The following is a 24266-nucleotide window of genomic DNA, read 5'->3' as shown; positions in this document are numbered from 1 at the left end:
AATCATTCTATTGCTTGTATACTTTTTATTTTATTTATATTTATCATTTTTCATTTATCTTTTATCACTGACCCGCTACACACAAGTTGGCCACATGATCAAAACAAACACCCACAGAGGAGGTCAATCGTACCCTTAAATTCAGTATAGAGGATCACCTTTGTATAGCAGGGCGCCGATGTACGAGTATTCAGACCCCTTGTGGCACTGCTCGGCCTTCCCTGCATGGCTCCCGACGCTACACACAAGTTGGCCACATGATCAAAACCAAACACCCACAGAGGAGGTCAGTCGTACCCTTCAGTATATAGGATCACCTTTGTATAGCAGGGCACCGATGTACGAGCATTCAGACCCCTTGTGGCACTGCTCGGCCTTCCCTGCATGGCTCCCGACGCTTCCTTTACCCTCGGCCCACGCCACCACCACCACCATCACCACCGCCACCGCCAGCACCGTGCCATTTCCAGAGACTTTCCTCGTCGGGTGAAAAGTTGCACAATGTCCCGCCGTTCCCGTCGACGCCTCGCGAATTTTCAGCCTGTGAGCGACGCGGCCTGGATTTTTGATACCTCATGTGCCCTCCCGACCTCATATACCCCTCTCTCACCCTCCCGTTCTGCACTCCTCACTCACCCCTCTCTCTGTGCCTTTCCCGACCCTCACTCACCCCTCTCTCACCCCTTCTTCCCCTTCTGATCCCCACCCCCTATACTATACCCCTCCCACACGTCACCCCTTACTTTCACCCCTCTCTTCCCCTCCTGATAATCATTCCTCACCCCTCTCTCTGCCCCTTCCGACCTTCACACACCCCTCTCTCTCCTCTCTTCCCCTCCTTATCCTCCCACTACTCTGCCCCTCCCAATCGTCACCCCTTTCCTTCACCCCTCTCTCCCCTTCCTGATATTCACTCCTCACCCCTTTCCCTGCCCCTCCCGACCCTTTCTTCCCCTCCAAAATCTCACCCTCGTCTCCCTTCTTCCCCCACCTCGCTATCCCACAATCTCCTGCCCCAACCCGTCTCCTGCCTCTCTCTCTCTACCTTCCCAATACGTGAGACCCTTCGCCCGTCCTGCGCCACTGACTTACCGCCGTGATATGAGACTCAGACGGTCGCATAAGGATAAGTAAATGTCTTCCTCGAAGCTCACAGCCCCGTACCATGTCACGCCACACCACGCCATGCTACGTAGCCCTTCCTCTCTCTCTCTCTCTCTCTCTCTCTCTCTCTCTCTCTCTCTCTCTCTCTCTCTCTCTCTCTCTCTCTCTCTCTCTCTCTCTCTCTCTCTCTCTCTCTCTCTCTCTCTCTCTCTCTCTCTCTCTCTATCTCCATTATCTTATCTTCCCTTCTGTTACCCTCTCTCTCTTCTCTCATTCTCTCTCTCTCTCTCTCTCTCTCTCTCTCTCTCTCTCTCTCTCTCTCTCTCTTCTCTCTTCTCTCTCTCTCTCTCTCTCTCTCTTCTCTTATTTACTCAATTCTACTGTTTTCTCTCTTCTTTTCCTTTCCTCTTCTCTCCTCTCCTTTCTTCAGTCCTTTCTACTCTTCTCTTCTATTCTCATATTTCCCTTTTTTATTTTTTTCTCATTTCTTCTTTTCTCTTTCCACTCCAATCTTTGTTACTCTCATTTTCCTTTTTCTTCTCTACTTTTCCCTCCTCTCCTCTTTCCTCATCTCTCCTCTTCTCTCCTCTCCTCTCACACCACAATACTGCCTCTGAGACCTACACCTCCCTCCCTCCCACCACCCTTCCCTCGCCTAAGCCGCCCCCGTCACCCCGTCCCGACCCAGTAGCCCACATCAGCCCGCATCAGTCCGCCGCTCGGCACTCCATCAGGCGTTTGGTGCGGCTGAGAGACAGACAAACAGCCGACTCAAATAACGCCATCTGTCCACATTCTCCATCACGCCCCACCTCCTCCCCCTCCTTCGCTTCTTCCTCCTCCTCCTATTCTCCATCGCCTCCACCCATACCATCACCACCACCACCATGACACTGTTGCTGTAACCTTCCCCTCCGATATCTAGCACCTCACCACCACCCCTCCCCTCTCCTGCCCCCCACCACCACCACTAACTTCGCCCCTCACCCGTCTAGCACCCCATCTTACACCCCACCTATGACGCCTCCCTTCCTGTCCCCATCACCACCACCACCACCCCGTTGCTGCTACCCTCCCCTCTCCCTCCCTCCGTCCATGTGAGAAATTACCTAAAATCTTAGAAAAATAAACAAAAAAAGATTAAATAAATGTATAAAATAAAAAAATATATATAAAAAGAATGCGCTTAGGAACCTCTCTCACCCAACATCCTCCTGCCCGCTCTCGCCTCCTCCTCCTCCTCCTCCTCCTCCTCCCCACCCTCCTCCCTTGTCCTGTCTCGGGTTGGGTTGGGTTGAATTGAGTTGGGTTGGGATTGGGTTGGGTTGAGTTAGGCTGGGTTTGGTTGGGTTGGGTTGGGGTTGGGTCCTATTCCTGTGTCTAGCCGTATCCAAGTTCCCTCCGTTGGGTTAGTTGTGATTCTGTTCTCGTCCTCCATTTTTGTTTGTTATTTTCCTTTTTTCCTCAGTTCATGCTTTCCTTTTTTTGTTTGTTTATTTGTTTGTTTTGCTTTACCTGTTTTGCTGTTTATGCTTTCGACCCTTTTTCCTTTTTCTTCCTATTTCCATCTCTATTTTCCTTTCCTTTCCCTCTTTTCATTCCTTTTTCCTTGCCGTGCCTCCCCGCCTACAACCATAGCCACAACCACCTCTCTGTTTTTCCTTTTCTTTCCTTTTTTCTTCCTTTTCTGTCTCTTTCCTTTTCTTTCCCTCCCTTTTCTCTGCCGTGCCTCCCCGCCTACAACCATCGCCACAACCACCTCTCTGTTTTCTCTTTTCTTTCATTTTTTCTTCCTTTTCTTTCCCTCTTTTCATTCCTTTTTCCTTGCCGTGCCTCCCCGCCTACAACCATCGCCACAACCATATCTCTATTTTCTCTTTCCTTTCATTTTTCCTTTCTTTTCCAACCCAACTTTCCCTCTCAATATTCCTTTTTCTCTTTCCTGCCTCCCTCACCACCACCACCGTCACCTCTACACACACAAGAGACGCGCCGGGCCGTGATAAATAGCGCCAGTTTAGTCGGGTCGGGCGTGCGGGCGTGCGGGCGTGTGTGTTGTTATCGTTGGCCCTCACGTTGGGTCGCCCCGCCGCTTGTTATTCAGGGCCCGTCTTCGATTCCCTCCGCCTTTTACTTCCTTCTTTTGGTCTGTATCATCTCAGGTTTATCCCTTGGGAGGAGGAGGAGAGGGAATGTGTCTGTGTGTGTATGTGTGTTTGTGTGTGGATTGGGGGTCTGTGGTGTGTGTGTGTGTGCTCATCCCCCATCATTCCTTCCCTTCCTTTCTTCCCCATCTCTTCTCCTCTACTACTACTACTACTACTACTACTACTACTACTACTACTACAACTACCACTACTTCCACTACTATGGCTTCCCCTTCATTACACACACACAGCTCCGTTTTCTTTAATCAGTGTCGCGTCTCAGTCGCCGTTGTTTCGCTGAAGGCCGAGAGAGGGAACGTTTTGACACGGAAGTCCCCTGCCAAGACTTTTAATTAACCCCTGTCAAGACCTTCCCCCCCCCTGCCAAGACCATTCCCCCTGTCAACACATTCTCCTTCCAAGACCTTCCCCCTGCCAAGACATTTCCCCCCTGCCAAGAGCTCTCCCTTACCTGACCAACCCTTAACTTCGTCCCTGCCACTCCAACGCCTTGCTGCCCATAAGGTTGACCCCTACCCCCTATACCATGATCGTCCCCTGCCAAGACCTTCCACCTATATCTGGCTATCCCTTAACTTCGTCTCTGCAACTCCAACACCTTGCTTCTAATACGGTTGAACTCCTTCCCCCTAACACCACGAGCTATCTCCCCTCCTCATGCATAACCTCCCCACACTAGGAAAGCAGGGGCAAGTGAAGGGGAGGAAGGGGAGGCTTATTTTCCCTTCATCCCTTCCGCTGCCTCCTCTCTCTCTCTCTCTCTCTCTCTCTCTCTCTCTCTCTCTCTCTCTCTCTCTCTCTCTCTCTCTCTCTCTCTCTCTCTCTCTCTCTCTCTCTCTCTCTCTCTCTCTCTCTCTCTCTCTCTCTCTCTCTCTCTCTCTCTCTCTCTCTCTCTCTCTCTCTCTCTCTCTCTCTCTCTCTCTCTCTCTCTCTCTCTCTCTCTCTCTCTCTCTCTCTCTCTCTCTCTCTCTCTCTCTCTCTCTCTCTCTCTCTCTCTCTCTCTCTCTCTCTCTCTCTCTCTCCCTTCCTTTACCTCCTCTCTCTCTTCCTCTCTTCATCCTCTCCTATAACTCTCCTTCCTTTTCCGTCCTTTCCTCTTCTATTCCTTTATCTCTTATCCTTTCCTTTCTCTCCCTCTCCCTTCCTTTTCCGTCCTTTCCTCTTCTATTCCTTTATCTCTTATCCTTTCCTCTCTCTCCCTCTCCCTTCCTTTTCCGTCCTTTTCTCTTCTATTCCTTTATCTCTTATCCTTTCCTCTCTCTCCCTCTGCCTTCCTTTTCCGTCCTTTCCCCTTCTATTCCTTTATCTCTTATCCTTTCCTCTCTCTCCCTCTCCCTTCATCTCCATCATCCTTTCCATCCCTTCCCGTCTCCGCCGCTGAAGCATGGATAATAGTTCACGAGGAAGCGAGCGACATGCATGGTTCAGCGGCCCGGCATTGTCCCGATCCATCTGCTTCCTATTGTGGGACGAGCGCTCGGTATAACACTCGCTCGTACAACACACACACACACAGACACATATTCGCTCCGCCGGCTGATAATGCGGAATATTGGCGCACGGGATTTATACGCCACAAAAGAGGAGGGTTTTCTGCAGCGGGTGAGTCTGGTAAATGGCTGGCGTTATCTCGCATTTAGCGTGGTGATGCCTGTATTGTGTCGGATGGGTGGATGGGTGCTTGGTGGGAGGGAGAGAGGGAGAGAGAGGGGAGTTGGAAGGTATAGTGGATGGGATGAGGGAAAAGGAAGGGAAGAGAGGGAAGATAAAGAGGAGAGGGAGAGGGAGAGGAAGGGATGAAGGGGTTAAAGGAGGAGATAAGGAGGGAATATAAGAGAAGAAGAATGATGGAGAGAAGAAAACGGGAGAGAGAGAGAGAGAGAGAGAGAGAGAGAGAGAGAGAGAGAGAGAGAGAGAGAGAGAGATTGGTGGGTTGGAACGGCTTAGTGTCAAAATCATGTTCCCGAAGCTGCTGATCTGTTCGAAGTGGATTGCATTGTGTGTGTGTTTAGTGCGTGATTGGCTAGCTGGCTCGCCTTTCACAGAGTTGACGTTCGGAAATAATGCAGTGTGTCTCGTGTTCTGTGCGTGTGTGTGTGTGTGTGTGTGTGTGGAGGGGGGGGCGGGGGGTGTCAGTGATTAGCATAGAGAATAGAGAATAAAATAGAGGATAGAATAGAATAGAGCGAGGAGGCAAATATGTTACTAAGCTGAGTGTATTATGTAAGGCGTATCGTTGTCAAGGGTTCCGATCCTCTCCTCTGAGCGAGCTGTGAGTGCGTGTGTGTGTGTGCGTGTGTGTGTGTGTGTGAGTGTGTGTGTGTGTTTCAGAACGGACGATCCTAACATTCTAAAAGCTTTCAGATAGTCTTTAAAACGAGCAGTGAGTTCTTTACCTGCTCGTCAATTACACGTCCACGGTTCTTTTGCCACGGGGGTGTGTTCACATTATCTTTTACAGCAAGGGAGGCAGCTTGAGGGGTAAAAACAAAAAGAAAAATAAATATATCCCGCCAGACGCTGCCCCGACAAAGGAAAACAGAACGAGAGGCCAGAAGGGAGGTCAGTTAAGGGTGGAGAGCAGTCTTGATGCTCTCCTCAATTCATCTTCCTCCTGCCTACGACTTGCTCTCCTCCCGAAATTGACCTCTCCTTTGGCAACTCCTCTGTACATATTTTTATAGGAACAGTGATTACCGGGCTTTTTTGTCTTCATTTCTTTTTTCTTCAGCTGCTTTCTTTACTGTAAAAAAAATGCGTGTGTGTACCTGTGTGTCACGTGCGCATTTCTTTTTTCTTCAACTGCTTTCTTTACTGTAAAAAATATGCGTGTGTGTGTCGCGTGCGCATTTCTTTTTTCTTCAGCTGCTTTCTTTACTGTAAAAAATATGCGTGTGTGTACCTGTGTGTCACGTGCGCATTTCTTTTTTCTTCAACTGCTTTCTTTACTGTAAAAAATATGCGTGTGTGTACCCGTGTGTCACGTGCGCATTTCTTTTTTCTTCAACTGCTTTCTTTACTGTAAAAAATATGCGTGTGTGTACCCGTGTGTCACGTGCGCATTTCTTTTTTCTTCAACTGGTTTCTTTACTGTAAAAAAAAATGCGTGTGTGTACCTGTGTGTCGTGTGCGCATTTCTTTTTTCTTCAACTGGTTTCTTTACTGTAAAAAAAAATGCGTGTGTGTACCTGTGTGTCGTGTGCGCATTTCTTTTTTCTTCAGCTGCTTTCTTTACTGTAAAAAAAAATGCGTGTGTGTACCTGTGTGTCGTGTGCGCATTTCTTTTTTCTTCAACTGGTTTCTTTACTGTAAAAAAAAATGCGTGTGTGTACCTGTGTGTCACGTGCGCATTTCTTTTTTCTTCAGCTGCTTTCTTTACTGTAAAAAAAATGCGTGTGTGTACCTGTGTGTCACGTGCGCATTTCTTTTTTCTTTAGCTGCTTTCTTTACTGTAAAAAATATGCGTGTGTGTACCTGTGTGTCGCGTGCGCATTTCTTTTTTCTTTAGCTGCTTTCTTTACTGTAAAAAATATGCGTGTGTGTACCTGTGTGTCACGTGCGCATTTCTTTTTTCTTTAGCTGCTTTCTTTACTGTAAAAAATATGCGTGTGTGTACCCGTGTGTCGCGTGCGCATTTCTTTTTTCTTTAGCTGCTTTCTTTACTGTAAAAATGCGTGTGTGTACCTGTGTGTCGCGTGCACATTTCTTTCAACACTGCTTTACTGTAAAAAATGCGTGTGTGTACCTGTGTCGTGCGCAGTGCTCAACTTTTCGCTGGAAGGAAATGCTGGAAGGCCAGCCCGCTGGACAGGTGCTGGAGGGCAAGGTGATGCTGGAAGGAAGGCTGGAAGGGAGGGTGAAGGGATGCTGGAAGGAAGGCTGGAAGGGAGGGTGAAGGGATGCTGGAAGGGAGGCTGGAGAGAGTTAGAGGGGAAACTGAAGGGGAGGGAGGAGAAGGGAGGCTGGAGAGAGTTAGAGGGGAAACTGAAGGGGAGGGAGGAGAAGGGAGGCTGGAGAGAGTTAGAGGGGAAACTGAAGGGGAGGGAGGAGAAGGGAGGCTGGAGAGAGTTAGAGGGGAAACTGAAGGGGAGGGAGGAGAAGGGAGGCTGGAAGGGAGGGTGAAGGGAGGCTGGAGGGAGTTGGAGGGGCGCAGTCTTTTTTGGGGCCCTCATCAGTGCTCAGTCCTTTCTATATTATGTTTTAAATTATATTCAGTTTCTAAGCTTCCGAGGCTCCTGATACTGCCTTGTCACTTTAAACAGACGACTCACACCTTCTTCCTGTCTTCTCGGTGTCTTCCAGAGATTCTTCAGGAGTTCCGTCGCGGGCGTGTTGCCAGTCTGATGGGCGTGGAGGGCGGGCACGGGTTGGCCAGCAGCATGGGCGTGGTGCGGGCGCTCTATGACCTGGGCGTACGTTACGTGACCCTCACCCACAAGTGCCACACGCCTTGGTGAGTGAGTGATGTCCTTTGACCCATAAACAACTTGCTCTTCATCATTTGAGAGCTTAGGTTTGGAGAGAGAGAGAGAGAGAGAGAGAGAGAGAGAGAGAGGTTGTAGGTTGTAATTTTTCCTCATTTGAATATTTCCTTCTGCGTTTCGCCCACTTAATCCTGTTTTTTTTTTTTTTTTCTTGTCTCTGTTTTGTTGTTTTTTTCTGTTTTTGACCTTTTTTCTGATCATTTTTTCTGTTTTTGACCTTTTTCTTCTTATTCTTGTTTCTTTTTCTCTCTCTCTCTCTCTCTCTCTCTCTCTCTCTCTCTCTCTCTCTCTCTCTCTCTCTCTCTCTCTCTCTCTCTCTCTCTCTCTCTCTAAATCACTCATTCTATTAATTATTCACTTCCTTTCGTCCCCTACTCCTCTTTTTTTCTCTTTTCTCTCTCTTTTTCTTTTTTCTTTACTCCCCTTCCTTCCTTCCTTCCTTCCTTCCCTCAATCATAATTTTCTCTTTTTATCAATCTCTTTCCACTTATCTTCCTCCTCCTCCTCCTCCTCTTCCTCCTCCTTCTCCTTCGCTTCTTTATCCTTCTTATTTTCTTTTGTCTTATTTATGAACAGATTTTCCTTCGTCTGCTTCGCTTTCTCTAATTCTTTTGTGTCTTTCCTTCCTCTGTTTAGCGTTTTGTTTGAGTTCTTCCTTGTTTCGTTTTCCTTTTTTCCTCTTTCGCTTCAATATTTCTCTCCCATCCACCCTTCTTCCCTTCCTTCCCCTCCCTTCCTCTCCCTCTATTCTTCCTCTCTTTCTTCCCTCCCTTTTTCCTCTTTTTCCGTCTTTCATTTCCCTTTCTTCCTCCCTCCCATCCCTCCCTTCCCTTCCTTCCTTCTATTCTTCCTTACTAATGCCTCTCTGTGTCCCTCCCTCTTCTCTCCCTCTCCTCTTTCCTCCTATTCTCCCTCCCTTCCACCCTTCTTCGCTTCCCTCTCTCTCCCTTCCTTTCCTCCCTTTCCTTCTATCCTTCCTTATTAATGCCTCTCTGTCTGCCTCCCTCTCTCTTTCTCCCTCCCTTTTCTCTCTCCCTTTTCCCTCTTCCTTTCTTGCTTCTCTTTCACTTACTGGTCTTTGCTTCCTGGTTCTCTGTCCCCTCTCTCCCTCCTCGCTTTCTCTCTCTTTCTCTCTCTCGTTCCTTCCTTCATCCCTCCCTCTCCTCTCTTCCTCCTATTCTTTGTTCTTCTCTTTCACTTCCTCTCTCCTTCTCTCCATCTTCTCTCTCTTTTCCTCACTTTCTCTCTCTCCTTCCCTTCCCTTCCCTTTCAACCTCCCTTACTCTCTCACTCTCTCTCTCTCTTTCCTTTCCTTTCTTGTTCCCTCCCTCTCCCTCTCACCCTCCTTGTCTCGTTCCCTCCCTCCCTTCCCTTCCCTTCCCTTCCCATCCCTCCCCTTCCCTTCCTTTCCCTTCCCTTCCCTTCCCTTCCCGTCCCTCCCCTCCTTTACAAATCGCCTCCGCCCCATCAAACATTCATTCCTCACAGACCGTTCACGTCCGAGTCGACATTTGCAGCGATTAATTATGTGTTGAGCATCAGAGGAGGAAATCAGAGTCGACAGCGAGGAGTTTTTTTTTTTTCTTCCTTTCTCTCCTCTCTCTCTCTCTCTCTTCTCTACCCGGCTTGTCCCTGTCCTCCTCCTCCTCCTCTCCTCCTCCTCTTCTTTGTCTTCCTCTTCCTGCTCCCTCTTCCTCTTCCTGCCTTTCCATCCTGCTAAATAAATGATCTCTTCCTCCCTTCCTTCCCTCCTTCCTTCCTTCCTTTTTTTCTTCCTTCTCTTCGTTTGGTTTATCTCCCTGTTTTATCATCTCTCTGTCTCTTCCCTTCCTCCTTCTTCCATCCTCCTCCTCCTCCTCCTCCTCCTCCTCCTCCTCGTCCTCCTCCTCCTCCCTTCCCTTTAACGTTCAATCTTCGTGGTCATTCCCTATTCATGTGTCTGTAAGGAGAATGTTCGCTATGTATTGTTGAATCATTTATTTCCTCGTTAAACTATTTATCCTCATTAGCAATTCATCATTATTCTCAAGTGTTTATTTATTTATTTATTTGTTTGTTTATTTGCGCACGCTTTGTTTTGTTTTCTTTCCTTTCTTTCCTTTCCTCGCCTTCATTTGTTTTTTGTTTATTTGCTTTCGATTTTTCAGAATTATTATTGTTTTTTTCTTCCTCTTCCTTCTCCTTCTCCTCGTCCTTCTCCTCCTCCTCATCATCATCATCTTTCTCCTTTCCTCCATCCTTCTCCTCCTCCTCTTGTTTGTTTTCTCTTGTAATTCTTCCTCCTTCTCTTCTTCCTCCTCCTCCTCCTTTTCTCCCTCCCTTTCCTTCCCTCCCTCTCCTCCATTTCTTCCTCTTGTCCCTCCAATCCTTTCATGCTTCTCTTTTACTTCCCTCCTCCTCCTCCTCCTCCTCCTTTTTTCCCTCTCTTTCCTTCCCTCCCTCTCCTCCATTTCTTCCTCTTGTCCCTCCAATCCTTTCATGCTTCTCTTTTACTTCCCTCCTCTTCCTCCTCCTCCTCCTCCTCCTCTTCCTCCTCCTTTTCTCCCTCTCTTTCCTTCCCTCCCTCTCCATTTCTTCCTCTTGTCCCTCCAATCCTTTCATGCTTCTCTTTTACTTCCTTCCTCCTCCTCCTCCTCCTCCTCCTCCTCCTCCTCCTTCTTCAACTCACTCTAAACTTTTCGCAGCTTTCACACTTTTTGACTTCCTACATTTTTTTTGCTCTGTTTTTTTTTTTTTTTTCCGAGTCTCTCTTAATGGCGGAAACTTTTGCGGGCGAGCAATTAATTAAGTCCGCCCAGGTGAGGCAAAGGTGAAGCTACGATGACTCCCCCCCTCCCTCCCTCCCTCCCTCCCTCCCACCTTGTTTTGCTGTAATGAGAGTGTTTCGGTTCTCGTCTTTACTAATTTGCGTTTATGTTCGTTATTTTCGGATTCCTTTAATTGGTTGTTAGTCCAAGATGGCGATGGAGGTGAAAGGAGATAGATTGTCAAAAAGAAATAAAGGAAACGAAAAGAAGAATAGGAACAGGAAGAAGGAAGGAGAAGGACAAAAGAGCATAACCCGGAAGTGATCTGCGGAGGAGGAGGAGGAGGAGGAGGAAGAGAGAAAGGCGAGAGATGAAAGGAGACATACGGAGGTAGGCGGCGGGTCTGAGTGGTCGGCGTGCGGGCGCAGTGCAATCATCACCGAGTGGCCTAAAACTACCTACATGCTGTCATCAAAACCACCTATCAACCCGGACTCTAGCGAGGTGATAAAACAGGGAGAGATAAAGCAAGCGAGGGAGAGAAACAGAGCAACAGAGAAACACAGCAATCGGAATAGAAAGAAAGAAGAAAGAAAGGAAGGAAGGAAGAATAGAAAGAAGAGGAGATCATTTATATAGCAGGAAGCAGAGGAAGGAAAAGAAAGGAGGAGGAGGAGGAAGAGAAGGACAGGGAGAGGCCGTAGAGAGGAAAGACAGAGGAGAGAGAAAGAGAAGGAAAAAACTCTCTACAATGAGCTCCTGGGGGGGGCAGCATGAGTCAAGCTAGATGGCACCGCTATAAACACTTGCCTGCTCCATGAACGGGCTTGGGGCGACCAGCAGACACCATCAAGATAGCCTACTGATGCAACATGCCGAACCTAAGAAAGAAAAATAATAAAGATGAACGAAATATAAGAGCTAAATAAAGGAAGTAGCAGAAGATGAAGAAACAAGGCAAAAAGGAAGACAAGATGAAAGGAGATGAAAAGAAATAACGGAAAGAAGAAAAGAAAAAGAACAAGAACAGGAAATAAAGAACAAAAAGAAGAACAAGAACAAGAAGAGACAAAGAACAGAAGAAGAGGAAGAAGAAGAAGAAGAAGAAGAAGAAGAAGAAGAAGAAGAAGAAGAAGAAGAAAATAAAAAGATGGCAAAACAACCCAACCCAACCCAGAAGACAAGTGAGATGCAGAGAAGAGGAGCAGAGAAGAGCGGAAGAACAGCGAAAGAGCAGCAGCGGGAGATGAAAAATGAAGAAGGAGAGAGAGAAAAAGAGAGAGAGAGAGAGAGAGGACACATAACTCACCTCCGCCTCACACTCTCCCGGCCTGGACAACTCCCCGACAAACACGTTCCGTCAAAAGTATAGAGCTAACTTTCCCGCCTCACGTCCCCGGCGACCGACCGAGTCCTTGATTGTCGGGCGGCCGGGAAGGTAGGAACAGAGAGGCAGCGAGCGGCGGGTAGGTGATGGGAAGGGAAGGGAATAGGGGAAAAGAATAAGCAATGAGGAAAAGGAGGGAGAGATGAGGAAGGAACGGAGGGGAGAGAGGAAAAGAATAAGGAATGAGAAGAGGAAGGGAAAGGAAGGAAGGGGAGGAAAGGAAAGGAGAGGGGAAAGAATATGCAATGAGAAATAGGGAAGGAAAAAACAATAGGAAAAGAAGAGAGATAAGGGAGGAAGAGGAGGAAAGGAGGAAATAGGGGGAAGAATGAGCAATGAGGAGAAGGGAAGGAAAAAAATGAAGGGAAAGAAGAGGAAAGGAGGAGAGAAGGAAAACAGTTGTAGATGGAAAGAGGAAGAGAGAGAGAGAGAGAGAGAGAGAGGATGGAGAGAAAAGGGAAAAGAAAGGAACATGAGAGGAAGAAGAGGAGGAGGAATGGAAGTGGTATGTTGTTGATGATGATATTTATGATGAATGATGTTATGATGATGATGGTGATGATAATGATGATGGTAGCAATAAAGATGAGGAAGGAGAACGAAAACAAAACCATCCTGAAAAAAATCCAAATATCAAGAGCCTATTGAGATCCAAGTGTTGTCCCCGTGTTGTGTGCTGTGAATTCCTCTGTTGTAGTGTGTTACTGTATTGTGTTCTTGCCCTGTGTTGTACTACTATGCTGCGTTTCTGTGTCCCGTTCTGTGTTCTCCCTGTTAAGTGGGTCGTCGGTGAATGGCTTCCTCCCTCTCGCCTCCAATGAACGACTGCTGGCTGGCAAATCACGGCGGGCCAATAGTCTGCCTCGCGCTGATAATGACAGTAAACGGGCGCTGCGTCGAGGCGAATGTGTGCCGCGTGTGTCAAGGGCGCGCGTGTGTGTGTGTGTGTGTGTGTGGGAGGGGGGGTTGTAGAGTGCGCTGTCTTACTCATAATCCTCCTCATCCTCTTGTTTGTTCTCTCCTCCTGTAGTTTTTCCTTTTCCTTCATTCCTTGTCCTTCTTTTCCTCCTCCTCCTCCTCCTCCTTCTTCACCTCTTCCCCCTCCTTCTCCTCCTTAACTCTTGTTCTTCTTGTTCTTATTGTTCTTGTTCTTCTTTGTCTTCTTCTTCTTCTTCTCCTTGCTTAGTGTTCTTGTACCTGTTCTTGTTCTTCTTCTTTTTCTTCTTCTTCTTCTTCTTCTTCTCCTTCTTCTTTTTCTTCTTCTTTTTCTTCTTCTTCTTCTTCTCCTTGCTTAGTGTTCTTGTACTTCTTCTTCTTCTTCTTCTTCTTCTTCTTCTTCTTCTTCTGCTTCTCCTCCTCCTCCTCCTCCTCGTGCTAAGAAATGAAACAGTCCCGGCGAATGAGCGTGACCCAACCTCGTGGCCAGATATTATTAAAGAGACGTCTGCAGTGTGGCGCGTGGAGTGATAAGGAGGAGAATATTGGAGTGTGATATTGTGAAGGAAAAATGCGGTTAAATCAGAATGTGTTGGGGGAGGGGAACGGGAAGGGAGGAAAGGGGAGGGTTCATGCTTGTGTGTGTGTGTGTGTGTGTGTGTGTGTGTGTGTGTGTGTGTGTGTGTGTGTGTGTGTGTGTGTGTATAAATTATTTACTTATTTCCTTATTCATTTATCTCATTCGTTTTTACATCATCGTTTTACATCATCGCTTTTTACTCGTGTTTTTTTTTTCTCTCTCTCTCCTTACATCGCCACACTTTGATTTTATTCGCTTTTATTTATTTATTCACTTATTATCTTTTCATCAATATATTCCATCCTATATTTATTTACCTGCAAACTCTCCTTCCCTTTCTTCCCTTCTTTTTCTCCTTCCCTTTCTTCGCCTTCTCTTTCTCCTTCTCTTTCTTCGCCTCTTCACTCTCCTTCCCTTTCTTTCCTTCTCTCTTTTCTTCCCTTTATTCGCCTTCTTGCTCTTCTTCCCTTTCTTTCCTCCACACTTTCCTTCCCTCTCTTCCTTTCTGACTCTCCTTCCCTTTCTTTTCTTCTCTCTTTTCTTCCCAATCTTCGGCTTCTTGCTCTTCTTCCCTTTCTTTCCTTCCTCACTCTCCTTCCCTTTCTTTCCCTTCTCTTTCTCCTTCCTTTTTTTTTTTTGCCTCCCAGCTCTTGTCTCTTCCTCACACTCTGATGCTTTCTATTTATTCTTCCTATTTTCTATTTCTGTTTATTCCTTTATTTATTCATTCATTATCTTTTCCGTCAATATATTCCATCATTTTTATTTGCTTCCACTCTCTCGCTCCCTTTCTTTGCTTCTCACTCTCTCCTTTCCTTTCTTTGCCTGGTCACTCTCTTATCTTTCCATCAATATATCCCATCATTCCTTAACCTGCACTCTTTTCTTCCCTTTCTTCGGCTCCTCACTCTTATATCTTTCCATCAATATATTCCACCATTCCTTAACCTGCACTCTTTTCTTCCCTTTCTTCGGCTCCTCACTCTTATATCTTTCCATCAATATATTCCACCATTCCTTAACCTGCACTCTTTTCTCCCCTTTCTTCGGCTCCTCACTCAAACTTTTGTCCCTCGTCTTCCCCAGGGCGGAGTGCTCGGAGCAGGACTCACCCCCGCCCAACGCACGCGGCCTCACCCCCTACGGCAAGGTAAGTCCCTGGCCCTGCACCTTGAACCCACCTTGAGCCCACCTTTCCCCTCTCCTTCCTGATTTCCCTTTCCACTCCCTTAGGTTCTTTTTTCCTTCTCCTTCCTTCCTTCCTCTTTCTGTTTCTCCCTCTTATATTTCTTCTTGCTCTCCTTCCGTCCTTCCTTTCTTTCTTCTCTTCCTTCTTTCATCTTTCCGTTTCTGCTTCCTTTTCCACTCCTCACCTGCTTTCTTTCCTCCCTTCTTTCCTTCTCTATTCGTTTTCCTTTCTTTTTTTCCTTCCTTACCTTCTCGCTTTCATCCCTTCTTTCCTCCTTCGTCTTCCTTCCTTCCTTTCTGACATCCTTTTCCCCTTCTCACCCTATTTTTCTTCCTTCCTTCCTTCCTTCCTTCCTTCCTGTGCCCGTTGCTTCCCACTCCTCTCCTTCCCTGCCTTCCGTTCTTCCATCCTTCCTTTCTTCCTTTCTTTTTTTCTCTTTCTCTAATTCGTCGGTTTAGTAGAAGGAGATAGAATAGATAGACAGATAGATAGATGTAGTTAGATATAACGTCTCTCCCCCATGAAGACATATATATTAATTAACTTTTGGATTAGTTTAGGATAAGGGTAAGGGAGCGGAAATCAGACAGGGATAGACAGCTGATGGGCATGATGTAGAAGAAACACGAAGGGTGGAATATTGGGAGAACCAGATATATAGGAACACACACACACACACACACACACACACACACACACATACATACGGCGCTGCTGCAGGACTAATTAAGGTCTGGGACAGGAATTGAGACCGAACGGAGGCTGGCGACGTTCGGGGCGCTGCCTTAATAAAGAAGAATGACTCACCCCGCGACGGAACGCAATAAAAAGTCCGGGCCCAAAATGACTGAACCAAGCGGGACCAAGCGAGAGCAAGATGAACCAAGATAGACCAAGATAGACCAAGATAGACCAAACCAGACGAAGATAGACCAAAACAGACCAAGATGAACCAAACCAAACCAACCCAAACCACACCAGACCAAACCAGAACAACCCAGACCACCTCAAACCAAGCCAGACCAAGATAGACCAAGCAAGACCAACCCAGACCACCTCAAACCAAGCAAGACCAAGATAGACCAAGCAAGACCAACCCAGACCAAGATAGACCAAGCAAGACCAACCCAGACCAACTCAAATCAAGCCAGACCAAAACAGACCAAAGCAAGACCAACTCAGACCAAACCTAACCAAACCAAACCAAGGTGAACCAACCCAAACCAACTCAAACCACACCAAACCAGCCCAGACCAAATTTGACTCAGAACGCTATATATTTCCTTTCGTTTTCTTGTCGTTGTTGAATTATTCTCATGAGTCCCCGAGGAAATGCTTAATTAAAAACGTGTTGGGAGGAGCACAGAACCGAGGGGAGGAAATGCATCAGGAAACAGGACTGATCAGGAAGAGTGATGAGGAGGAGGAGCAGGAAGACCAAGGGGAGGAATAAATGCAGGAACGTCAATCTGAGGAGGGAGGAAAAAAATTAAGAAAACACGAATTCTTTTTAATATGTGATGGAAAATTTTTGGAGGAATGGACGAAATTTCAGAATTTTTGGACTAAAAAACGAAAATATTGAAGGCGAGGAATATTTCTTAATGCAATAAAAAATGATGAAGAAAGGAATGGGGAGAAAAACACTCAGCCGCCGCCCCGGGGAGCGGTGGCTGAGTGGTTAGCTTGACGGCACCGCGTCCCGCCCGCCGCCACGAGCTGGGATTTTTCAGTCACTGCCGAGTGGCCTAAGACGACCCACATGCTGTCCTGAAGACCACCTATCAACCCGGACTCTAGATTCTTTAAAAGAGAGTATCAAAGATGAGCTCCGGTGGGCAGCATGAGCCAAGCAAGATGGCGCCGCTATAAACACTTGCCTGCGCCATAACGAGCTGGGGCCGACCGTAGACCGTAGACCATAGACCGAAACGTAAAAAGAAGATGGCACAACTTTTTTTTAAGGAGAGGGAGATGAAGACGAGGAATGAGGGATATCACTAGAAGAAATTAGTATGAATATAAGCCATCGAAGAAAAAAGTCTAGTAGGTTGATTAAAAAGGGAAAATGAGATAATAAATAGAGAAAATATTTATAGAAGAATATAAAACATATGTGGATGGAGGATGTGAGGAAGGGAAAGGGAGGGAAGGGAAAGGGATAGCAATAAAGAGGAAGGATAGATAGTTAGCGTAGTACAGGGTGATGATGAGGGTGGTAATGATGGATGGTGTTGTAACTGGTGCCTTGGTGTTGGTGTTGATTGTAGTGAAGTGGAGTTGAGTTGCATGTAGAAATGAGTGTTTTGGTGTTAGCGGCGATGGTTGTTGTTGTTGTTGTTCTTCTTCTTCTTCTTCTTTCTCTTCTTCTTTTTCTTCTTGTTTACATAAAAAAAACAGGAAACAAGAAAAACAAACAAATAAAAAACACTACATTGGTCATTCACAACAACAACAACAACAACATCATCATCATTACCAACACCATTACCAACACCAGCAAACAAAACAAACAAACAAACACACACAAACATTACCACTACCACCATCAGCTTATACCATTATTATTTTCCGTGTGTGTGTGTGTGTGTGTGTGTGTGTGTTGACATTGTCCATAATTACCCTCGACATTTACTTTGAATAATAATTAACGGAGAGAGAGAAGCGAAGGGGGACTCGAACCCGTGATGGCGGAACTATTGTGTTGGCTGTCTGTCTCTTCTCTCCTCTCCTCTCCAACCCTCTCCCCTCCTCTCGTCTCGTCTCGTCTCGTCTCGTCTCTCCTCGTCTCTCCTCTCCTCTCTCTCTCTCTCTCTCTCTCTCTCTCTCTCTCTCTCTCTCTCTCACCAGAAGACGTGTCGTTAATAAAGCAATAATGGGAACAAGAGAAGTGAGAAACAGAACCTCTTAGCAAACAAAGGAGGAGGAGGAGGAGGAGGAGGAGGAGGAGGAGGAGGAGGAGGAGGAGGAGGAGGAGGAGGAGGAGGAGGAGGAGGAGGAGGAGGAGGAGGAGGAAAAGTAGGGGGGAGCACAGCTTGGCGTGGACAAATGATGTTTTCCTGTTTTCTTTCCTTATACCTTAATGTGTGTGTGTGTGTGTGTGTGTGTGTGTAGGTGAGAGAGAGAGAGAGAGAGAGAGAGAGAGAGAGAGAGAGAGAGAGAGAGAGAGAGAGAGAGAGAGAGAGAGAGAGAGAGAGAGAGAGAGAGAGAGAGAGAGAGAGAGAGAGAGAGAGAGAGAGAGAGAGAGAGAGAGAGAGAGAGAGAGAGAGAGAGAGAGAGAGAGAGAGAGAGAGAGAGAGAGAGAGAGAGAGAGAGAGAGAGAGAGAGAAGGTGAGAGGCGTTGAACTCTACGGAAACATTTACCCAGATTTAACTTACCCTGAGAGAGAGAGAGAGAGAGAGAGAGAGAGAGAGAGAGAGAGAGAGAGAGAGAGAGAGAGAGAGAGAGAGAGAGAGAGAGAGAACAAAGGGAGAAGGTGTTCCGCGAGGCGTTGAACTCTACGGAAACATTTACCCAGATTTAACTTACCCTGAGAGAGAGAGAGAGAGAGAGAGAGAGAGAGAGAGAGAGAGAGAGAGAGAGAGAGAGAGAACAAAGGGAGAAGGTGTTCCGCGAGGCGTTGAACTCTACGGAAACATTTACCCAGATTGAACCTACCCTGAGAGAGAGAGAGAGAGAGAGTAACAGCAGTGTCCGCCGCCGTCCAGGGCCAGTTTTCTGCGTCGCTTTATGTTCCCGCAACAAGGGAAGGAATCGGTCCCTTAATGGCTTTTTCTTTTACCTTGCGGAAATGTAAAGCCTTCTGTGTGTGTGTGTGTGTGTGTGTGTGTGTGTGTGTGTGTGTGTGTGTGTGTGTGTGTGTGTGTGTGTTATGGGTCCTATTTCCTTTCTTCTCTTCCCTCTCCTCAAGTTACAAATCCGTTACTTAATCTATTTCTATTTCTCACTGTTCTCTTTCTTTGTATTCTGTTCTGTTTTCTATTCTGTTTTATTCTGTTTCTTTATGTTCCTTGTTTTACTCGCTTCTCCTTTTCTCTCTTTCTATGCCTTTCTGTCTTATTTTCATTTCTTTTATTTGCGTCTATTTCTCAACTTGATTATTCGGCTTCATTTCCTTTTCCTAAATTTCATCTTTCCCCATATCTTATCTCTGTCTTCTCCTCTATTCTCTCTATTTCTCAACTTGCTTCTTCTCCTTTATCTCTTCCTACTCTTACTTTTCATCTTTTTCCTACTCTTTCTCTTCCCATCCTTCACCTTCCCATTCTTCCTCTCCTCTTCCATCCTCTCTCTATTCCTCCTTTTGCTTCTCCTATTGCTTTCCTTACTATAACCTTTTTCCTTATCAACAAATAAAAATAAAGACTAAATGTAGTGATAAAGCTATGTATACTTAGATAAAGGAAAAGCTACTAAGAAAAGGACATTGAAATAGTAAAAAGAATAACCTCAAGTCGCAAAAAGGGTCCTAAAACAAACAGCAACATTGAAATACTACTAAAACGTAAACTCAAGCAATAAAAAATGGTACCAAGAAACAAAAAAGAACATTGAAATACTTTAAAAGAAATTCCCGCACCATAAAAATCTCTCCTCACACAACTGCTCCAGGCCAAGAAAGAATAAGACACAGTTTAAAAGAGTTCCCTCAAAGGCCGCTCGTCCGGCCCTCGTTTAGCATGCACACAATACATCTAAACGTGAATCTTTACGACTTCGTTTTCTGTTCCTTAATTGCCGACTCGACATTCCGCCAAGAAAACCTAAAGAGGGTATTTGCCTTACGCCCGACGACGTGACCTGTAAGACTCTCTGAGCGGCCCGAGCACTCGCCTACATCGTCCTCCTCGTCCTCCTCTTCCTGCTCCTCCTACTCCTCCTCCTTTTCGCGAATGCCTCTTTGCAGGCCCTTTTACACTGGTTTTGTTGCCTCTTGTTTCCTGCTGACGACACACACACACACACACACACACACACACACACACACACACACACACACACCTCTTTTGGTCACTGTACTTTTATATACGAGAAGCAGTAACGTAGCATATAGTGTCGTGTGTACTGATCCTGCTTTGACCCAGCGAACTCCGAACTGAACTGGGGTGTTTCGAGGATCATTTTTTCCTGTTTTGGAAGTGGAAGATTTGTAATGTGAGATTTGATTGGCTGGAGAGAAAAGGGAGGAGACGAGGGGGAGGGATGGAAGGAAAGGGAGCGTACGAAGTGATTAGGTGTAGAAGGGAGGAGGAGGAGGAGGAGGAAGGGGAAAAGGGGAGTGGAGATATTGGAAAGATGGGAGTAAAGGGATGTGACGTCAGGCTACACACACACACACACACACACACACAAAGACAAGTACCATTCTCTCTCTCTCTCTCTCTCTCTCTCTCTCTCTCTCTCTCTCTCTCTCTCTCTCTCTCTCTCTCTCTGTTCATTCTGGCTTGTTAATTTCTCCAACTTTTCTTCTTTATCTCGGTTCCTCGTTTTTATCCTTCCCCTTTTCTCTTTATTCCCTTATTCTTTCTGTTCTCCTTTCTTCCTTTGTGTCTCGTTCGTCAGTTTTGTGTCCGCTTCGTTCGTTGCTCATTACTGCGTGCGTGTGTGTGTGTGTGTGTGTTGGCGGTGCAGAAACATGAGGAGCAGAAGGAGGAGGAAGAGGAAGAGGAGGTGCATCAGGTTTCATTGCACTCTTATTTTATGACTAATATTCTCAGGAAACGTAAGCTAAGTGTGTGTGTGTGTGTGTGTGTGTGTGTGTGTGTGTGTGTGTGTGTGTGTGTGTGTGTGTGTGTGTTCTGCCAAAGGAGGGAAAGAAGAAGTATCACAGAAGAATAGATTACGCAAGTCGACTTTTGAGGAGGAGGAGGAGAAGAAGAAGGAGGAAGGGGAAGAGGAAGAGGCGGACGAGGGGAGTAGAGAGCGACACTGACAAAAAAAAATGAAAAGCAGAAGAAAACAAAAAACATGGACGTGAAAACCGAAAAAACTGTGTGAAATGCAACCAAGAAATCACATAGGGAAAAAAAACATAACTAAACCAAAAAGAAAAGCATAATTAAGCAGAGAGCAACTAAAGGGCTGACGAGAAGCACAGAAACTAAACGAGGAGAAAGAAGGAAGGCAGGAGGAAACACACACAAGACAACCAGAGAACTAAAGCGAGAGGGAGACAAAAAAAACTAAGAAGGGAGGAGGAGTCTGAGGCAAAGCAGGAGAAGCCGTGAAGAGCAAAGCGTAGGGTAAAAAAACTAACACATCAAGGAGGAGACTTAGAGAGAGGAAAAAGAACGTTTGTGACATGAGAAGAAGAAGAAGCTGTCGTTAAACTAATGCTCTGAAAGTGACTGTGCTTGTATAAATGATGCTGTGTTGGTGTCTGTATATATGTGCGTGTGTTGGAGGATGGAGAAGGTGACGGAGAGGCGAAGTGGAGATGGGAAGGAAGAGTTACCATTAGAAAGGAAAGAGAGGGAGAAGGATGATGCTTAGAAGAAGAGGAAAAGAGAGAGAAAACAGGAATAGCGAGGAAAGGAGGAGAAGGGAAAGGAAAGACTGGCGTTGGAAAGGAAGGAAAAGGGAGTCAGATGAGGCGAAGAAGGAAAGAAAGGGGAGAAGGATAATGCGTAGAAGAAGAGGAAAAGGGAGAGAAAACAGGAATAGCGAGGAAAGGAGGAGAAGGGAAAGGAAAGACTGGCGTTGGAAAGGAAGGAAAAGGGAATCAGATGAGCCGAATAGGAGAAAAGGAGAGGAAACAAAAGTGACGAAGAAGAGAGAAGAAAGAAAAGGAAAGCAGCGAAATAAGAGGACGAAGGGAAGAGAAAGCAGTACCAAGAGAACACGAAAGGGGAAATATGGAAGGAAAGGAGTGCATGAGAAAAATATATTAAAGGAGGAAGAGGAGAGAGAGGAGGAAAAGGGAAAACACAGCGATCAAGAGGAGAGAAGAAAAGGAAGGGAAAAGAATAGAAGGAGAAGGAATATGGAAGGAAGGAAGGAAAAGAGTGTATGGAATAGGAGAAGGAGCAGGGAAAGGGAAAACAAAGAGAAAGGAAAGAAGAGGAGGAGAAGGAGGAGGAGGAGGAGAGGAAAGGATAACAAAAGTCCGTGGGAAGGAGAAAGAGAGACGAGAGATGGAGTGAAGGAAGGAAGGAAGGAAAGGGTGTAGATGGGAGTAAAATATCAAAGGAGGAAAAGGAGAGAAGGAAAGAGAAAACACAGAGATAAAGAGGAAAGAAGAGGAGGAAGAGGAGAACATGACAAAAGACCGAGGGAGGGAAGGAGAGGAAGGAAGGGCTTGTATGGACGGAAAATATTAAAGTCTCCGCTGATATATTGCTCCCCGACGCCCGTGTTGAAAAGTCCTAATTGCTTGTATACGAGATCGGACGCGGCGACGGCAGGAAGATAAATACTAAAGTCCCCCCCGCCGCTGCCGTCCTGTTGCCAAAGAAAACGAAGAAAAAAATGTTACGTAGCTTTAGAGTTTTACGTTAATGATGAAAAAGGGTTAGCAGGGATTATGGATGTGATTTTAAGGTCGTCTTGTTGCCAAAAAACGACGAAAAAAAAATTGTTATATAGCTTCAGAGTCTTACGTGGATGTTGAAAAGAAGAAGAAGAAGAAGAAGAAGAAGGCTTGAAACGAAAGACCAGAACACTCCTACAAGTAAAGTCTCACTATCATCATCAGCATCATCAGGATCAGGAAGACAGAGAAGTCCCCCTCCACCCCCCCCCCACCCCTACCCCACCCCACCCCACCCCGACGCGATAAACCAAGCGACTCACTCCGAAGGGAACCCAAACATATAAAACAGAATCGGTCTTGAGAGTTTGAGAGGAGAATGGAGGAGGAGGAGGAGGTGGAAGATCGGGGACATTATGCAGCGCGGAAGAGGAAAGATAGGAGGAGGAGATGGAGGAGGAAGACGAAGAGGAAGACGAAAACGAGGGCGAAGACGAAGAGGAAAAGGAGGAGGAGGAGGAGGACACGGAGATGGAGGTGGAGGTGGAGGAAGAGCAAGAGGAAGAACAGGAGAAAGAAGAAGAAGAAAACGAGAACTTGAACAAGAACATGAAGAACGAGAAGAACAAGAGGGAGAAGAGAAAGAGAAGAAGGAGAACGAGAATGAGGAGGAGGAGAAGGAGGAGGAGGAGGCGGCGGCAGCTTGGAGGAGACGAGTCAGCATTCAGAACTCATTTATGGAAGATCACATCGACATAATATAGCCACGTGTTTGTGTGTGTGTGTGTGTGTGTGTGTGTGTGTGTGTGTGTGTGTGTGTGTGTCTGTCTGTCTGTCTGTCTCTGTGTATGTGCTAGTACGACTCCCGGCAACGTGAAAATGAAGGGAAAGATGCAGCAAGATGATGAAGTGGCGTGGGGAAGGTGACAGGAGGGCGGGACTTCACCTAGATTGCCGGAGCGGGCGGGAGGGAGAGCGAGGAAGGAGGACGAGGAGGCAAGCTGACCAAGGGACTGAGGAAGAGAAGAGAGAGCAGAGAGGCGGAGGTAGGGGCAAGGGGGGTGGGAAGTTGGAGGGCAGGTAACCGAGGGATTGACGGAGAGAGAAGAGAGGCTTGGAGAGAAGGAAAGGGAGGGGAAGAGAGGGAGAGAAGAGAATGCAAGGGAAGGGAAAATTATCAGAGAAATATATTAAACGAGGTAACAGAAGAGGAAGAAGAAGGAGAGAGGAGGAAAGTAAGAAGGAAAAGGACGATGAAAAAGGTGAAAGACTGGAGGAAAAAGAAGAAAGGAAGGAAGGAAGGAAGAAAGGGATACCGTGAAGAGGGAGAAAAATTACATACGAAAATAGCTAGGGAGAGAAGGGGAGGAAAATATGCGAGGGAGAAGAGACCAAAGAAATAAGAAGGAAAGGGAGGGAAGGAAAAGGAAGGGGAAGGAGAGGGAAGGAAGAGAGAATCAGGCGAGAAAAAGATAGAAGGAGGAATAGAGAGAAATAGAGATGAACAGGAAATGCAGGAACAGGAAAGGAAAGGTGAAAAGGAGAGAGAGAGAGAGAGAGAGAGAGAGAGAGAGAGAGAGAGAGAGAGAGAGAGAGAGAGAGAGAGAGAGAGAGAGAGAGAGAGAGAGAGAGAGAGAGAGAGAGAGAGAGAGAGAGAGAGAGAGAGAGAGAGAATAGCAACCTGAGGGATGAAGGAAAAGAGATGATTAGATTTCGGCAGAGAGGAAAAGCAGACGAGGGTATGAACCAAGCAAGCAGGCAAGGGGAGAAAGGGCAAGCGAGGGAATGGAGAGGAGAGGACAAAGGAGGGAAGGAAAGAAGGCAGAATCAGGCTGGCCCACGCGGGAATAGTTTAGCTTGGACGTGAAGGGAAAAGTTGAGTGAAGGAAATGCATCGCCCGGACCCGACGAGTCAGCCAAAAGTCTTTCAGGTGAGCCGAGAGTTCTGGAGGAGGAGACGCGATGACAGAGAGGGAAAGGAAGAATAACTGAAGGAAGGAAGGAAGGAAAGAAAGATAAGAAGTGAAGGAGGGAGACTGAGTAAGGAAGAGGAGGAAAAGTGATTGATAAAGAAGCAGAAGGAGAAAGGAGGAAAGGGAAACGAGCCTATAGTAAATGTGTTAGTGATTGTGTTCTAGAAGTCGTATCGTTCAGCGTGTGTCTGTAGAGTAACGAGAGAGAGAGAGAGAGAGAGAGAGAATA

The 24266-nt window shown here is 46.5% G+C and overlaps 1 protein-coding gene across 1 annotated transcript in view; it reads left to right on the top strand.

Moving 5' to 3' along the window:
- The window catches only part of LOC127004675 (dipeptidase 1-like), a 180642-nt gene that overhangs the window by 118434 nt on the left and 37942 nt on the right, over positions 1-24266 (top strand). The window contains exons 6-7 of the mRNA XM_050872763.1: positions 7455-7725; positions 14493-14556. Of these exons, the coding sequence (XP_050728720.1) occupies positions 7455-7725; positions 14493-14556 (335 nt within the window). The remainder of the gene's footprint in view (positions 1-7454; positions 7726-14492; positions 14557-24266) is intronic.

The sequence above is a fragment of the Eriocheir sinensis genome, chromosome 28 (assembly GCF_024679095.1).
Source record: "Eriocheir sinensis breed Jianghai 21 chromosome 28, ASM2467909v1, whole genome shotgun sequence".
Taxonomy (NCBI): domain Eukaryota; kingdom Metazoa; phylum Arthropoda; class Malacostraca; order Decapoda; family Varunidae; genus Eriocheir; species Eriocheir sinensis.
This window is presented reverse-complemented; position numbering and strand designations above follow the sequence as displayed.